This window comes from Platalea leucorodia, assembly GCF_965183815.1.
Source record: "Platalea leucorodia genome assembly, chromosome: 14".
NCBI classification, from domain to species: Eukaryota; Metazoa; Chordata; class Aves; order Pelecaniformes; family Threskiornithidae; genus Platalea; species Platalea leucorodia.
This window is the reverse complement of record NC_138836.1, coordinates 14,368,153-14,386,484: the sequence shown is the minus strand read 5'-3', so window position 1 is coordinate 14,386,484 and position 18,332 is coordinate 14,368,153. Positions and strand designations below refer to the sequence as shown.

Genomic DNA, 18,332 nt, shown 5'->3' with positions numbered 1-18,332 from the left:
TGAAGTGATAGTGCACAATGATCATAAATTAATCGATTACAAAGCTAGTGGACTGCATATAACTTATCTCCACAGGATGTGAAAAGCATGAAGAAATTATGATGCTAATTTTAAATAAAAATTAACTTCCCTGGATCTACTGGATATGTTCCTGTTAATACAGCCCAAGATGTTGTTGGCTTTCTTTCTGCCAGGCACATTTTCAGCTTGCTGTGGTTGCAGTTCAACAAGATTCCCAAGTCCTTCTCCACAGAGTTAATCTTCAACAATCACAGCAGCCCAATTGTGCAACCATGTCTCTTATTCCAATGATATTGCAGCTCATTAACTGCATGTGGAGATCTAGTTCCTCTCACTTGTTTCCCAGACTGTTTGCATTTGTGTACATACACTTGAGGTGGGTTTTTCTTTACCCTGTTTTATCATTCCTGAGGCCTCATTTTTTCCTGTCACCTTGTACCTTTTCCTTTCTATCACTGTTGACTTCTACCTCATGATAAAATCTTCCTCCTCCATTATTCCTAGTTTAAAGTATTTCTCAACAGGTTGGCCAGCCTGATCACAAAGATGCTTTTGTCCAGCTTTAGCAGGTGGACCCTGTTTCTTCCCAGCAGTTCCTCATCCTCTGAGAGAGACCTACAGTTTTTAAAGCCAAACCCCTGTCACCAGGACTGGCTGTGCACAATCAAGTGTGGACCCACAGGATCCATGCCCTACTCCCAAGCCTTGTCCTTGCAGGATCAATGAAAATGCTGCCTGGGCCCTCATGTCCTACACCTTCACCCCCTAGAGTATAGTCACTCATATATATAGTCACACTTACATATAGTCACTATTATAGTATCATAGAATCGTTTGGGTTGGAAAGGACCTTTGAGATCATCACGTCCAACTGTTAACCCAGCAATGCCAAGTCCACCACTAAATTATGTCCCTAAGCACCACATCTACCTGTCTTTTAAATACCTCCACGGATGGGGACTCAACCACTTCCATGGTCAGCCTGTTCCAATTTTTGACAACCCCTTTGATGAAATTTTTCCTAATATCCAATGTAAACCTCCCCTGGTGCAACTTGAGGCCATTTCCTCTTATCCTATCGCTTATTACTTAGGAGAAAAGACCGACACCGATGTCACTACAACCTCCTTTCAGGTAGTTCTAGAGAGCAATAAAGTCTCCCCTCAGCCTCCTTTTCTCCAGACTAAACAACCCCAGTTCCCTCACCCATTCCTCATAAGACTTGTGATGTAGACCCTTCACCAGTTTCTTGACATGCTCAAGGTCTCCTTGATAGTATCATTGGTGTCCACGTGGATAATCAGCTTGTAATCATAGTCTGATGGCTGGACAGGCTTCAGCAGTCTCCCTGAAACATGTCAGATCTAAGCCCCCAGTAAACAGCAAACACCCCTGGATAACAAGTCAGGTTACCAGATAGTGGCCTCCAACCCCTGAAGGACATAGTCTCCCACTACTCTCACTTGCCATGCTCCCCTGGTTCTGCTGCATGTTTCAGGCTCAGCTGGCTCTGAATGCTCCCCAGGCAGAGCTTGCAGCCTCTTGCCTGCCGCCACAGACCAAAACTATTCTGCAGTTGCAGATCTGCCAATGGAGAAAGAGTCGTCCTTCTCTTGCCAGAAGCCACAACATCCAGCGTTCCCGGTCCTGGGAGTCTTCAGTGAGCACAGTCTCTGGCTGCTCTTCCTTCTGTGCATTATAGGGGTTCAGGCTCTCATCTTTGCTGCTTCTCTGTGAAGATCTTGTCAATCTCTTTTTCATCATCCCTTGCACTATGCAGCCTTCTAACCTCCTCCCACAGCTCCTTAACTTCAATAGAGCTTCTCAGTCACAGAACACCTTCTACAGGTAAGGATGCTGCCTTCACCTGCTCCAGCTTCAGCAAATGGCACTCCCTGCAGCCCCAGACTCAGAGAGTTGCATCCTTCCTTGGAAGCCCAGTCTGGGCCAAGACCTCTGCTGTGCCTGCCTGGGACTGTTGCTCCAGTTGGTGCTAGGGGCAATGCCCACTGACGTGTCACCACCAACGCTGAGTGCTCACACACTGCCTTCAGCAGAGTTTCTGCTGCTTTGAAGAGCAATGCTCTGGACTTGCTGTCCAGCAATCATATAGCTCTCTCCCTAGCACTAGTTGCATGAGTGCTTGAAACTCTCTGATCTGGAATCAGCTTTTCCCACCTGCAACCTGGATCTGAGGAGCCTTGAACTTGCTTCCAGAAGAACTAGAAGCAGAGCCCAGAACTGTTGCACAAACTGCAAGCATCAGCAGCCAGCAACAGCCCAAGCAGTGTCTGAGGCCCCTGTCTGCATCCTGCCTAGAAACTGCCTGTCCCGCGGTCACAGCACTCCCAAGGGCCAGTTACATAGCAGATGGAGACTGGGCACAGGTTCCTGCCACCCCTTGGTGGGCTTCCCATCACCTCCCTTCTGAAGAGACTGGCTTATGTGTTGCTTTGTTATCTCACCTTATTGTCTCTCAATTTTCCTCTCTTGCCACTAATAGCCCATGGTTTACTTCTGAGCTAGCTGTTTTTGTGTTACTCTATTATCAGCTCCACCTTATCGCTGGCCATAAACTGACCTGCTGGCATAACAAGTGCAGACTATATTTATGTTAGGATTGTTTTGCCTGAAAAAAAATGTATAGTGATTTTTCTAAAGCCCAGAGCTGCTCGGTGTACTGTGTAAGGCCTCTGCCACGCAGCATTCACACATGCATTTACTAGTGGGCTCATTAGCAGGAGGATTCATAAAACAATGAAGAAAAACTGGTGTCCAACAGAGTAGGCACACACAGCTCAGTTCCATGGGGAAGCTCCATGTTGATCCTCAGAGTGGAGCAGCTGTGTATTCCTGATCTATGAGGATCATAATCATTTTTACTTTCCCATCTTTAATGTGATTGTAGATTATTCTTCATGTATAATAATCACAAATCAAATTTTGATTCTTTCTGACACTGTTATCAGAATGACACCCAGAGAATTTCATAGGTGAGTTGTGTGCTGTCTACAACCATGTATCTTCCAGATTTCTATTTGCCTTCTAGCCATTTTAAATGAGTAGTATTTATATTGAAAGTCTTGTCCCTCTATTAGCCTTTCATTCACAGCAAATCCTACTACTATGCTTATGGTGAAGCTCTTGAATCATAGGCTGTAATATATGAGAGAGATTGTACCTTTAATAACAAAGAAATTATTCAAGCCATGCACCACATGTGGGTTGCCTTATTTGCTGCCCCCCTCTTTGTCGGTTTTGGTTTTGGGATGGGATTTTTTACAGTCTTTTCAATAAAGAATTAGGGTGGAAATACATAATGTTCTGAAATTCTAACAAACTCACATACTTTATATTAGCATTAGAGACTGCTTAAAAATCAGAGTAGTGGAGGACCTGTGTCACTGCCTTTTTCTGAACTGAGACACCTGAATCTACTTTTCCAATACTAAGACTTCCTTGAAACATCCATGGAAATATCATTTCTTTATTAAGAAAAATAACTAATGCTACACAAATACACACTTTTATTAATTAATACTGTTTCATTCTGATTTAGTGTTATGATTTACAGGATGCCTTGAGATACAGTTCAAATTTACAGAACTGAAATAGTGGCCAGGTGACACAAGCCTTTTATTGGGTGTGCAGGGTCCTCTGTACTGTTGTGAAAAGAGTTCACATACACATTGCAAGCTTTCTCTGGAGCTGTATGATCAGGAAACTTGTATTTAATCTTTAAACTCCTTTCCAGCGTTTTTCTTTTGTGCTTGAATTCCAAAATAGTTTTTGTATATTTGTTAATAGCGGTGACAGCTGCAGCCATACAGCAAGCGAAGGAAGCCCATGCGAGGCTATAAACAAAAAGGTTTATCGGAAATTAGCAGAACATTTTCATATCCAAGTCCTTCAATTTTATTTTTGAAAATACCGCATACATGTGATTACATTGGTGTATATTAGGGAAAGAGGAGCATGGTGGGGGACAAATAAAGAGTCTTAGTTAATGACCATCCACATACCTGACTTACATAATTGACCTCTACATATTGGTTATAATATTCACATTTAACATTCCTGTTTAATGGAACTCTGACTCCAATTTCTTTGTTTACTCTACTTAGAGCTTAATATCAGAAAGAGGAACTATAAAAAAAATAAGGATGCATAAAAAATTAAAAGACGCAGTTATTGAGACTACAAATCTCACACACGACACTAAGAAAAATGTGTGCCGGTTATCCAAAAGGGTTAAAAAGAAAAGAGAAGGCACAATTAAATAGCTGACTAAATGAGGCTCAGAGCACTGAAATGCATTCCTGAGAAAATACAGGTCATGACTAAGCAGAGAGAAAAGGACATCAACTTTGAAATGTTAAAAGTAAAACCATAAGAAGACAGAACTAAAGAATTATGTTGAGGTATAATTTGCTAAAAATTTGTGAGACTTCCAGACTATTGAGTAGGAAATGCATGCTGGAGGTGTAAAAGTAGCATGCAAAAATATGGCCACAGTGGAATGAATTGCAGTTTACAGTAGACAAACTTACTCATCAGAGCCTTTCTTAACATGGCAAGGCCACAATTATCTAACAAAACATGCTTTGGTGGAGAAATCAGTTTAAGAAACTCCTGCTTATCTCTCCTCTCCCTCAGAGCTCTCTGTTCCCACATCCTTGCTGTAGTTCAATAAACTCATTTAGGTTTTTAAATAACTACTCCTTTTTTTTTTTTTTTTTTTAGCATTATTTCTAGCCAGGATTGGTTTCCAGGGTGATCAGACAACCAGATGGGTTGACAGAATTTGACGGTGGTGGAGTATGGTACGTAGATGTGAAGGGCTCTTAGAAGCAGGAAGAAGGGGAGCAGCTTAAGCTTTGATCTGAAAGTCAGTCAAACTAAACCCTGACTAACTCTCAAATGTGGGGAGCTGCAGAAGAGCTCTTGTAACAAACAAATAACAATAATAGGGGAAAATCACCAGAAGCAGACAGATTTACCTCCCCATGCAAATGGAGCAAGAATGGGACAGCAGGCCTTCCTATGGTGGTATATAACTGTGGATTAAGCCAACGATCGTAGAGAAGAATTGAAGATTCATTCTCTGGAATGAGGTAAAAGTGGCAGGTCTGCAGTAGTCCTGACTCACGTAGTAGGCATTTTTGGCTGAATAACTGAAGCACAGTAGCATTAGTAGATAAATTGATAGAACTGATATTATGAAGCACTGCCTTTGTTGAAGGTGCTTTTCCTAATCCATCTGTTGAAGTCCTTTGAAGGACTCAGTGACATAAGGGTAAGAAACTGATTTCAAGAAAGCTTCTATAAAGGCCTCTTAGCAAAAGCTGAAAGAAATTAATCTCTTATGAGGAGATTCTCTTGTAGACCAATACTGTGTTAAAAGAGAAGAAACAAAGGACAGAAATAAATGGTTTCCTTTGACAATACAAGAAGGATATCAGTGTGATTTTTCAAAGTTTTTGCCAGAAATTTTGCTTTTTCCATAAACAATTTGGAAAAAATGGGGAGTCCCCCATCTGACTAGAGAGAACTGAGGAAGGAAGTGAGCAAATTCTTGTCACTAAGAGAGCCAGAGAATAAAGGGCAGTTTGGCTGCAGTGGAAATTCAGCTTCAAGGAGAGCATTCAATTTGAATTCTGCCCAGAGACAAATGACAAAAGCGGAAATCAAACAGGTCGACTCAACAAGGAAGTAAACTAAAGGAACCAGTCATTCATCTGCATGAGAGAAATGCCGATAGAAGCTCAGCTGGACTATGGGCTTTCCTTTTATTGCATGGAGTATCCCATATGAGGTGTGTTATGGGAATTTAGTACAGGGCAGGTCTTTAGCGAGAAAATGTTGTCTTATGATGTGAGGATGCCTCTATCTGAGAAACACAAGGAGAATGAGAGATTCACCAACAATAGAAACATTTTTCAACCTCCAGGAAAGCTTCAGAAAAACAGAAGAGAAACATGGAGGATTATGCCCCTTATTGAAGAAGCATTCAGGGATACCGCAGAGTGAGTCTACCCATCATTAGCAATTCCAGCACTGTAAAGGAAGAAGAAAGGTCTTCATGCTTCTTGGGCCAGGTGGAAGAAAAGCCCTGGCCACAGCAGCTGGATGTGAGGACAGAGGGGGAACTGTGGCAGGTAGAAGATCCATGACAGAGGCTCAGTAGTTCTTGCAGGACTAGCTGCTCTACTAGGTCTGGTGATTGGGATGAAAAGCTGCTGACATCGGCCCAATTCCTTGTTTTCTTGAAAAAGCAGCAAAGTCTTTGCCTGTCCCTCTGCCTGCCCATGTCCCTCTCATAGTCTTGGTGACATTGTTGGCCACAAGTGGGCGCTGAGGTAATTAGAAAGGGAGTGTCAGCTATAATCACTAATGCCCCCTCTTTTGGCATCTGTTCTCTTTCCTCTTGTAAAAGACAAATAGCTTCAGCATCCTTCCTCTCTAACCATCAGATGAGATTCTCACATGTAGTCAATGGGAGAGCAGCTAAGGGAGGCTGAAGATGAGGGTTCATACAACAGAAAGGGAGGTGCAAATGTAGATTATCAGAAGAGAGACAACATTGTATATGAAAGGAGATAAGAGGGAAGAAACCAAGGGAGAAGGCTGGGAGGAGGGAGTGATGCACCTGAATGTATGGCTTGCTTTATTTTTAGATTACTATGAAACAGGGTAATGTAGCTACCATTTAGGCTGAAAAAAGGAAAGAAGAAAGTGAATCTTGATAGAAAAATGGAGCATAAAATTGATTAGAAGAAAGGCACCACACAGATCATCCTCCTCAATGTCTTCCTGTATGCAGGTACTGATGGCTTGCAAAGTCTTGTGTTGGTAGAAGCATTTCTTTGGGCATTCAGTGGCCTGGGCTGCGCTGAATCGTTAGAGGCCAGCCATCTTCAGTTCCTGAGTGTGTGCCACATAGTGGAAGTCATCAGTTCAGGTGCTTAGGAGAAGGCTAGCTGTAGCCAGCAGTGACAACATCAGTGATGAACATGATGATGGTGGTGATCACTCCATCAATGGAGTTGTGTCAGTAACAGCAATAGTGACAGTGATTTGGGTGTTTTTCTTCTCCTCCTAGTGGGATGGAAAGGAGGGAACAGGCTCCTCAGTACAAGTCTGCAGTTTTCTGTTTCCACTCCCATAGGAAGGGGGAACTAATGAAGCAACACTCCGTCTCTTTCCACTGACCACTTGTCTTACTGATTTTAGAGTAAAAAAAGGCCTAATCCCATTCATGAAAAAAATGGAGAGACCTCCCAGAAAAGAGATCAGAGCTCCAAACAAGGGAAAGCAAATTATTATTGCAAGAACAGAAACATGAATGAATGAAAGCAGTGAGAGTCAAAGAAGCAAAAAGTATCTAAGTCTGAAAGGAGGGAAGAAGGCACTGTTTGAGGATCCTGCACAGCTCCTATGATACCTATTGAGGGTATCCAAGTAGCCCCTGGACATTGTCCAGGATGCTATCTGGATACTTGGTACTGGGCCTTCTCAGACCAGTTCTTCCTGACAGAAGGGGGATCACCCATTCTTCTTTGAGCAAGTGGGTGACATATGGGTGCTGTGCCACCTCATCTGCTGGACAAACAGGATAAGATACACCATTTGTCATGATATGGCTAATCTCCAGCTTGGGAGTACTGAGCAGGCCCATCCTTCAGTACTCTGAAAACACTAGAGAAACATCTCCATTTATATACATGTAACAATAGCTTCAAACTGCTGCTGTTTGGGAAAAGGACTCCAGGAAAGATGCAGAGCAATCTACAGTGACCTTCAAATGACATTTGAGTTACTAGGAAGGTGAAAAGTAACAGAACAAAAGACAAAGGAAATGCCTATTTCAAATACCTAGCAAGTCTGCTTTGTAAAGACTGCATGCAGCTATAAGCTCTTGTTCAATAATGGTGCAATAGAAGTAGAAAGAGCAACAAGAATGGGTGACAATGAGCTGTGATCTCAGCTGTCAGAGTACATATGAAGGAGACAATCAGCGTGACCTCTGCTCTGACCCAGTCAGCAGGAGACAATCAGCCTGACCCAAAATATTGGTCCTGATTAATTGACTTTTGATTTAACTCAATACAGTTGTTCCTATTCTTTTTCTCAGTCACAGTTGGGGAAATAGCAGCAGTTTTCAGCACCTGAACATTCAAATGCTTGCTGTTGATCAGATTTGATGGATTTTCAAAGACACATCCATATATCAAAATCCTCTGAACAGCCCTCTTTCTTAATAAATTCACTAAATCTCCTCAGAGGATATATTGCAATTATTTACAGGGCCAAAACAACGTGGTTTTACCTAAGCCTGTTTTCAAAAATTTGAACCATCTTGTCTGAAATGTTCCAGATACAACAACCTGAAGCATATATCTGATAAGGAAAAAATTCAGCCTAAATGGCTAAAGCTGGAAGAGTTTTAAACAACTTATGCAAGGTAGTTGTCCTGGGAGATGAGGGTACTAAATCTGGGTCTGATGAGTATGGAGAAGAACCTCTGCTTCGTGCAGAGCAGTTGGAGGTCTCTGTACTGTCTAAAGGATGACAAATGCAAAACTCACAAGCTTATACATTCTATTGAATTTGGAGAAAAACAGCTGGTTACCAAACTGCACCCCCAGGAGGGAATAAGGTAGACCCATTCCTTGTAAATTAGGTATACATCCTTTGATCATAGGGTGAAGTGACTGAAATGTAATGGAAGAACCAAATATAAATCAATAGGTACCAATAGGACCAGCCATAATCCCATGTGTGAGGTCTCCAGTCTTCAGGACCAAGATTTACAGTCATTTGAAATACAGTTGTGTACATCATGTGAGCAACCATGCCCAGAAGACCTAAAAAAATAATATCATAAGAACATTAGAAAATGTAAATTGAGGACATTCTTCATTGTCAACTTTTTGCAGTTGTCCCTTGAGGTCCTGAAGAATATTTTATGAAGTATCTAAATTCTATAAATCACTCAAAAATACTGGACATTATAATCTAAGTGTATTTATGTGTCATGTATTTGCCAATATAACCACTAATACAGTCCCTTGACACCTACTCTATATGCTAGAGGAATGGAAGGGAGCAATGGGACATGCAACCCATGGATTCTAAGAGGCAACAAGCTGATTGGCTCTCATCCTCTGAGAACTTCTTAGTAATTCAACCCTGAGCAGGCATCAGCCATTACAACAAAGTATCGTTCAGTTGCATTGCACAAGACACATTTCCCACAGTTTCCTGTTGTTTGGTGGAAAATGTTTTCAAAGGCATGCAGTCGTATGCCCTTTCCCAGTGCCTTAAATGCAGCCAGATTTGTCAGCGTTATGTAGGTGAATGAAAAAGTGAACAAACACTTAATGGCCATTAAAAAGCACCGAAAGTCCAGATTATGAAAGGGGCTTATATTTAATAATTTATTTTTCAAAATTGCTACTAGGCTGCTGCCTAATCCTAGGGGTATCTGTTTTCCCCTAGCATTTTATCTTCCAGTAGTAAATTTCACTGTGAACATCTATTTTTTTGTTTCCAGCTTCATTTACAAATCCATAAATAGCCTTGCAATATCAACTATCCCACTGTCTAAAACACATTAGCTTCTCAGAGCAGACGGTCCCCCACCAAACTCACAAGACCCAATTTGTTAGGTGTTCCTAAAGTAGGTCTGTTTCATGAATTCTTACAAAACTAGCTAGCTAGCACACAGTATCTCTCAGTCTAGGACACATGTCCTCGGGCATAACAAGTCAGGGCTGTCAATGACCTGGCTTCAGTAATCACTGGGAAATGGTCGTCCCTGAAATACTGGTATTGCCTGAAACACCATCAACAGGCAATTAGGAGAGCCCTTTTATGCAGCACAGAGCCAAGAGGCTTCAAGCTGTGAAATACAGCATTCAGTAATTAGCTGGCACCCTGATAGCACATTCCTTAATAAACTGTTTGGAGAAAGTTGTTTGACTGTTGATGTGGCTATTAGAGAATGGAGACCAGTTGTCCATCTCTCACCAGAGAGGTGGTATGTCATAGCCATTTCTGAGTTACACGAATGTCTGTCCTAAATCCTCCAGTCTGGCTGCCTAGCAATGCATATAACTGGAGTGTGAACATGAGGTCCTGTGCTAGAGCTCTCCGCTCTTGTACAAGGCTTAAATTCTGAGTCAGGCTCAACATTTCAGCAGTGGCATCAGGGCAGTCTGGTGCCTGAGAAATGGTGAAAATTTAACTAATATAGATATAAAAGGCAAGCGTAGTCATACCTGGGTGCCTGTCAATGTTCATTTTCATCAAAGGCCACTGAGGGCAACAGGACAGTGGTATCAACAATGTGTATTTCATAGCTGTGGAGTTAACTAGCAGTGCACATGTATTTAAGAGAAAACACAAATTAGAATAATAATTTCTGTAGAGTCAAGAGTTTCGTGTGGAACATTATAAACCTACATACCTATGGTCAGAAAATTTCACACTGTGATTCTTCTTTTAAGTCACCATGCTCTGCAGAAGTTAGAACATACATTTTAAGATTTTATTCAGTCTGAGCTAAGACTGAGGGAACTGAGAAACCAAACACTAGCTTTAATGTGTTTTTTTCAATGGTTAAATACTGTAACAAGTTTTTTTAATTGTGCGTTTTCAATATAGCTAGAATTATGCAGCTACTGTTTCCAGTAGCTGAATTTTAATTTGCATTTGTCTGCTAGAATGTTTGTACAAGAAATTGCATCTTCATTACAGATTAGGGCAACTAGATTTGGTTTATATCTACAAAGGATTTATACATAAGTTTAACAGCTAAGATAGATGCTCTTCAACTTTTTAATATTTCAAGTGATCTTACTAGTGGAAGTAAACAGAATGTCCAAGAAAAGCTTGCCACTTGCTGTGTAAGCCTCCTTAATACTCTACATGCTAAAACCAAAAAGAATATTAATAAGAGTGAATACTTAAGATTATTGGGAGAGGGAACAGTTGCTAATAGTGGGCAAAACTGCCTAAAGAGTTGAATAAAGCTCACTACTCTTTCGTTGGAAATAGACATGACAGTAGATCATGAGGCTTGGTGAGATACAGGAGAAACAGGGCTTTTTTTGAGCAATTAGTAGAACTGGTGATAACAGAGTTTTTTAACTAGCTGGACAGCTTTCAGAAAAGTCATTCAGAAGAAAAGAGACATTCCATCAGGTTCTCAGAGTTCAGAGGCAGCAGAGTTTGGGGACTGCTCTCTGGACTACAGCGAGCTGAGATAGCAATGTTTAAATGTGTAAAAGTTAATTGCAAAGAGGAAAGAATCATCTGCTCTCTGTTGCAGGTGGGTATCCCGAAAGAAATGCTGTAAAAAATTACAGCAGCTGAGGCTTTAGATTAGACATGAAGAAAAACTTTAGAACAGTATGAATTGGATTACATTTCCTAAGAATGTGACAGAAACTTTAGTACCAAAGTGGGAGCACTGATTTTTTATTTTTTTTGGTGGTGGTTTTTTGGGCTTGGGGATTTTTTTAAGATGAGGTTAGACAAGCATCTGTCAGGAAAGGTTTAGGAGAGTTGGGCCTAACTCAGGGCAGAGTGATGAGTCCCTAGAAGTTTTACACTTCCATAAAATTAAGCAAAACTAGAGTGTTTCAGAAGTCACCATCTGGAATATAAATTGTGTTTGTTAAAGTCCTCGGATGTTTGGCCCGGCATCCACATTTAGAACTGTCCTCTAGGAATATTGTGCAAAAACTAGGCTAGAGAAAGACTAGAGCAGCAAGAGTGATCAGAGGTCTTAGAAATACATGTAAAGTCATATGACAGGTTTCTCAATCATTTCTTTTGGAAAAGATGAAGGAGAGACATGACAGTTGTCTTCAACTATGTGAAGGTTTCTGCAGAAAGGAAGAAAATTGTTTCTTCCTCATTATCACGGTCAGACGTTTAATAAATTTGATTTATTTACCCAACAAAAATGAGACTGGCAAATTAATTAAATGTACATTTATGTTTAAGAGGAAAAAGTATAATAAAAAAACTTTAATTCATGAAGAAAGGCATACAATCAGAAATGCATGAACACTAAATCCAGAAACATTAGGATTAGGATCAAAGCCCAAAATTTTGACAGAGAAAGACAATCTTGAGATTAATTCTTTGCCATCTGCCAGGTGTTTGACTTGCAATTAGATGTCATTCTAAAATATATGCTTTCACCAACGATAAATAACTTTGGACTCCAAACAATCCTGACCATACGAAGCACAGTGGCATCTGTTCCACAAGAAATTATAGTGAATAAACACTATGATTGCTTCAGGCTCTAAAATTAATAACTCTATGAAACCGTAATTGCTGGTTTTACTGCAACATTCCTCAGTAACAATTCTGTAATACAGACAGAATCACAGAGTACTTCAGGCTGTAAGACACCTTTAGAAATCTGTGGTCCAACCTCAACCTGCTCAACACACAGTCAACACTGAATTCAAACCAGATTCCTCAGATTGGACTAGCAACCCTCTGAAGTTTCTTCCAAACTGAATTTGCCTAGGATCCTAAGATTAAATAGCACTGGATTAAGACGTAATATGCAGAAAATTAAAGACAATTCTAATGATGATTCTCTACTAACAATTATCCAATTACATTTTATTCCCTCTTAAAAGTGCTACGTTAATTTGGCTATTACTAGTTTTATACTTAGACTGTTGGAAATAAAAAAATCAAGTTATTTGGAAGAGTATGTTACTTTTTTATTTTTGACAACCAATCTGACAATGAAATTAAAAATTATAAAATTAAAATAATGATGTTAAAAATAGTAAAAATATAAATATAAAATATAAATATAATCATATTGAGAAATAATTAATTGAAAATAATATTTTCCATAAAATTTTGCTGCATCTTGTATTGTTAGTGTCTCCATAGGTATTGTAATAGTTTTGAAACTTGGATGCTGTTACTAATTTTCAGGTGGAAGTCTATCAATGTTACATTTTCTGGATGTAATAAATTGAGAACCTTAACTGTACCTGCTAATACGGTGACTACTGCAGAAAAGGTGTTGATCTTTAGTCCATCAATGACAGTACTGTAGTAGCACATTTCTACCGACATAAGAATGGCTCCAGTCAGAAGCAAAATGATGTACAGAAGCTCTGCTACAATAGACAGCCACAAAACCCCTGGAAAACCAAATCAATAGCACTGATATTATAAGCAGTCATTTAGTATTTTCACCATTTCTTTCTTCTTCATTTATATTGTTTACACAACATTAAACAAAAGCTCAAAGGCTGTGAGGGTGCTATTATAACATCTATAGGAAGATTTCAAGGTCAATGGACACCCTAAATTATAATTCCCTCTACTGATTTGACCATTTAGTAGAAGAGCACTTGCACGTTCCTGCTATACACTTAAGAAGCTTACACTACAAGGTGAGGCCGTATGGTTTTATACTCAGAAGCTACCCTAAAATTACCATGAGCCAAAGTTAATATAAAAAGAAGAATTACTATCCAGTTATCTAGTCGTTGACATCACGGGTGCTGAGTCCAGAGAGAAGCGTACCAAAACAGAAGACCATGTTACCCAACTAACAAACTGCAAGGCCATGCACACAGCCACATGGCCTGATGGTCTAGTCATTAAATAAAATCTTCTCTGTGAGCTTAATTTTCCACCAAACGGGATCTTGATTTTTTTGGACAGAGAAGCTTTCATGAGCCCAGACACTCTCCAGGGTTCACTGGGATTCATTTCTCTGGTTATCTGGTAATTCATCTCTTTCTGGAAAGCTGTTAAGTACATCTTATGCAAGAAGTTAATCTTCCCATTAAAGTTTCTCAGCCTGCTCTTTTACTCTTAGCATGCTAATGTCCCACAGTCAGGAGCAGGAGGTCTTCTTGTGTCCCGATTGTAGCAAGAACTGGCCAACAACCTTCCCAAACCTTATTAAAAACAAATAAGTGTGTCCTGAGACACCTGGCTGTCGATTCCAATAGTGATTTCATGTGAAGGTATATACTAACGATCATAACTTAAAAACAGAAACATTGCTAAGAAAGACATGTAATTGATTACTAAACACTACATATGGCAGTAAAAAATGTTTGTGTGGTAAATAACCCCTACTGCAGGTTTTGACAGTGTCTGTGGGACTTCTCTGATTCAAAGGCCATTTAGATATCAAATTCTTGGGCCAGCCTATGTGTGGGGTTCCTGCTCAAGGTTTATTTCTCCAGCAAATCTTTGTCTCAGTTAAAAATTCTGATTTTGTTTAGGAACTCCTGACAGTATTAGCGAACAGTATTGGCTGCTCCACCTACTAGAGCTGGCATCTTAACATTTTTGACAAGTGGCCCATCATTACATATGCACAGAACAACTGTGATGATAATCCCTGTGTATGGTGCCTAGGGATGAGAAATTCAAGAGGAGTGAGCCTGATGCATCCTGAGTTTTGTGCACACAGCAGCCATATGCATGTGCAGAACTCAAACTTGCTCTTCTCCTGCACAGGGCAGGATTCTATTTCCACACAGGATTTCACTACCCAGGAATACCTTCTCAGTGTGGTTATCAGGTACCTAGATGCTGTCTTAGGTGTCTTGATCTGATCTGCAGATGCCTGTGGCATTTGCAGATGCTGTTCACAGAGTTAGTTTCAGCACTACGTCCACCAGTGGTTTCACCTGTGAGGAGCTCTCAGGGCAGGGCCCATAATCCATCCCTCCTTTCTGAGGACCATGTCTGTATGACTAAGAACTACATATCATTCATATTTTTTTCTCATGCTGTAAAAATCTTTAACTATTTGTGCACAGTGACAAGCTGCAATAGTAGGAAGGAGGACTAGCCTTCAGATACTGAGTTTTCTTCTTCCCCAAGGGGCTGAAATTGCATATCCAGGAAAGTACTCCAGTCTCAGTATCCTGAACATGCAGTTTCAACCCCCTGGGGAAGAAGGACGACTTTTTTTTCTGGATCAGCCACTTGCAAAGTAATTGGTTTAACCACATCTGCGATAAGGTTTACATTGGAGGTGGGGGTGCTTAACAGCATCTGCAGGTATGTTTTATAGGAACATGAACGATTCTTTGAAAGAAAGAGGGCAACTCTCTGCTTTCAGGAGAATAGAAATGCCTCCTTACAGCTCTGTGTAAGGTACAGGGAAGGGATTCAGACTGCCATCAAGACTGGTTTGGTCCACAGCATGTCTCCCCCACGTCCCCTCAGCATACTGCCCACCCCTGCAGCACACTACCTGTCCCTCTACAGGTCCCTCCCAGGCTGCGTGGTGCAAGCCACGAAATTCCTGACTCTCTGAATATGGAGGTATGAGGAGAGAGGGGGCAAAAACTTACAAATCTTGACTTCCAGTACCCATATTCAAAGTAATTTAAAAAAAAATTGTATTCAAATGGAGTGCTTTCAAAAGACATAGATTCATATTTTAAGTCATGTGGACTTCATTTTGAAGTTAAAAACACAAATAAAGGAGAAAAAGCTGTGTGGGATTAAAGCAAGTATTTTTATATCAAAATACATAACATTTATATTGGTAAATGTGATCAGGAAAGTTTTATTTACACAAATAAAATGTGCATATCTACCTCGATCAGCAGCTGGAGTCAGACTAATGAAGCTTCTACATTTCTCACCTAAAAAAAAAATAAAATTTACTTTAAAATAAAATTCAGCATTATTTTGTATTCTGTAATGACCTAAAGAAATAGATTAATAGAAAGCAAAAAATGTAAAATCTATCATAAAAGTACAAACTGAGACGATCAGGAGAAACTATTTCTGATGTATATTTGTACACACAGAGTCCCTGGTACAGGCCTGCTCCTGGGACTTAGCTAGAGAATCCTTCCAGACTTTTTCAAGGCAGAACCAGAGTCAGGAAGACTTAGAGAAAGGCTATGAATTGATTTCCAAAATATTGTAGCTGTGAAAGCCAGAATGGGAAAAAAATCAATTCCTTTGAAAGACTAGCAGCCTGTATACCATCTTCCCTGTGAAGGAAGACCTGCTCTCCTTACAGCAACAAGGCTGCTGCTCACACAAATTTCTTCTAAGCTTGATTCCAATTTGTTTCTGTAAGCTTTGATTTTCAAACCCATGTGACTTCCTGACCCCCACACAGATGCTGTGAACAAAGCTCTTGGAATTAATTCTGCTGTGCTCTGAAAATGCAGGGTGGTTTTTTTCAGCTACTAACTGTACCAAGTTGGAAATCAAGAACTTCCATAACAGATGCACAAATTAAACAGCCCCAGTATCCATAGCAATCATCACCTGAAAGATGTCTTTTGGAGATGTATTTTGCTCTGATCCTTGACATTTATCCCCTTAAAATTGCATAACTTACAAGACCTTCTGGTAGAACTGGACTTTCAGTACAGATGACTGCAAAAATATTTGCATTTTATAGCACAGATGACAGCTGATTTGATTTCTCTGAAGTTTTGTTCTAGATGTCATTCATAAACTGATCAGGACAACAAGGGGAAAAACTTAGTGTTGATCTGGACTTACAATAAATGACCTGTTTCTTGAAACAGCTAAGCAATTCCCTTATACAACGATCCAAAATGAACTAGAAACCTTCTTTAATGGCAAGCTAGTTTCATTCTACTGACATTTACATACCAGAGTGAAACTCAGTTAAATGCCACCACTCATGACTAATAAGTCTCCAAATTATGTTTTACCAGGGTGAAAATAATCTTCTGCTTTGATTTATGAAAAGTGAGATCGCAGTAAGAAAGTAGAAATACCTGTACTTAAGAGGAAATCCATTAAATAACTTAGATCTCACAGATATAATTGCTCAAATGATTTTTAAAACAAAAAAATCACATTGTGCTTTTTATGTAGCCATAGGGGATCGTAAGCAATCATTTAAGGCAAATATGTTCATTTTTGCCTAAGGGACTAAAAACATCAGTAAAATAAACCACTTTCCTGTTAAAGCAACTTAACTTGCTGCTCTGGTTAGAAGAATAACAAAAAAATCTTCATCTGTACTGCAGCCTGTCATGCTAAAGTTCTTTACAGAATTTATTAGGAATTTTTTAGGTATTGACTAGATAGCACCCTCTAAGATCCCCCTTCCAAGAGAAGAGCAACTTTTTAAAGATACTTTTTCCTTTAAAACACATACACAATATTGCAGCAGAGAAGAAGATGACACCAAACAAGTAGGAAGAACTCTGATTACTTTCTTAAGTAAATTTACATGGTTTTACTCACCTTCTTCATTTATAATTTCTTCACAGGAATACCAAATCCCAGCATGAAACTTTCGGTCAACGAACTTGTCATCTCCTGTCTCCCAAATATACTGCACAGCATTGCTGTTGTTGGCATCAGGACTATTAAAGCGGATGCAGTGATTTCCTTTGCTCTGTCCTGTACAGAAAGGTTTGGCAACTTTTCTCGTCCCTTCACACCAGTAACTGCTACTGAATGCTGTAATAGAGAAAACTAAAGAAAGAAAACTGAGAGAAAATGCTGCTGAGACTCTCTGCCGTCTGTCTGTAGCTGGTCCTGAAAATGGCATCCTCCAGAACTGCTCTATCAATTATTCTAGAACAATCTTTTATAAAGCTATGTATATATCTACCTGGTGAAACACCTGCCTGTATTTACCATCCCATTCTTCATTCCTCTCAGAAAATTGTACCAGCATAGTATTTAAGACAGAAAGCAGAGATATGGGCATGACCAGAAATCATGTGGCAGGAGAGATTAAGGATATAGGACAGTGTTGTTTGGCAGTAATGTCTTGTGAAAGAAGTATGAGGAGGTTGGACAATAAATTATAGTTTGCCCCATGAATCACAGGAGTAAAGATACACAGAACACAGAAGCATTGGAAGTACCCCAGTATGCCATCAGAAAAGTTTTATTTATACAAACAAAATATGCACATTTACCTTGCTCAGCAGGTGGAGTCAGACTGATGGAACTTCTCCATTTTTCAGATAAAAAATAAATAAAATCTTGCAGTTCCAAATGCTTCTGTTACACTGATCACTGATTAAATTGAATACAGTTGTGAATCTTACTATAAAGAAATTCTTAAGGAGATAAAACCAGTTGTTAAGTTAGAGCATCTCACAGCATTACAGCACTTCCCAAGACCACTGGGAAGATGACTGCATCTGTTCAAAGCTCCACCAGTGACAAATGAAAGTCATAAGTTACATTACCATGCTATTGATGGGCTTCTGGGCACTGTCCAGTCTGCCTCCATGAACCCATAATAGAAGTCTTGCCCAAGTTAGATGAAA

At 39.9% G+C, this 18,332-nt stretch overlaps 1 protein-coding gene across 1 annotated transcript; it reads right to left on the bottom strand.

The window, feature by feature from the left end:
• Positions 1-3,619: 3,619 nt before the first annotated feature.
• GSG1L2 (GSG1 like 2) lies at positions 3,620-17,599 on the bottom strand (the record flags this gene model as incomplete). Its single annotated transcript, XM_082326481.1, has 5 exons — positions 3,620-3,875; positions 8,777-8,888; positions 13,059-13,211; positions 15,645-15,692; positions 17,290-17,599. The coding sequence occupies 5 exons, from the start codon at positions 17,597-17,599 to the stop codon at positions 3,620-3,622; spliced, it is 879 nt and encodes a 292-aa protein (XP_082182607.1).
• Between the last annotated feature and the right edge of the window lie 733 nt (positions 17,600-18,332).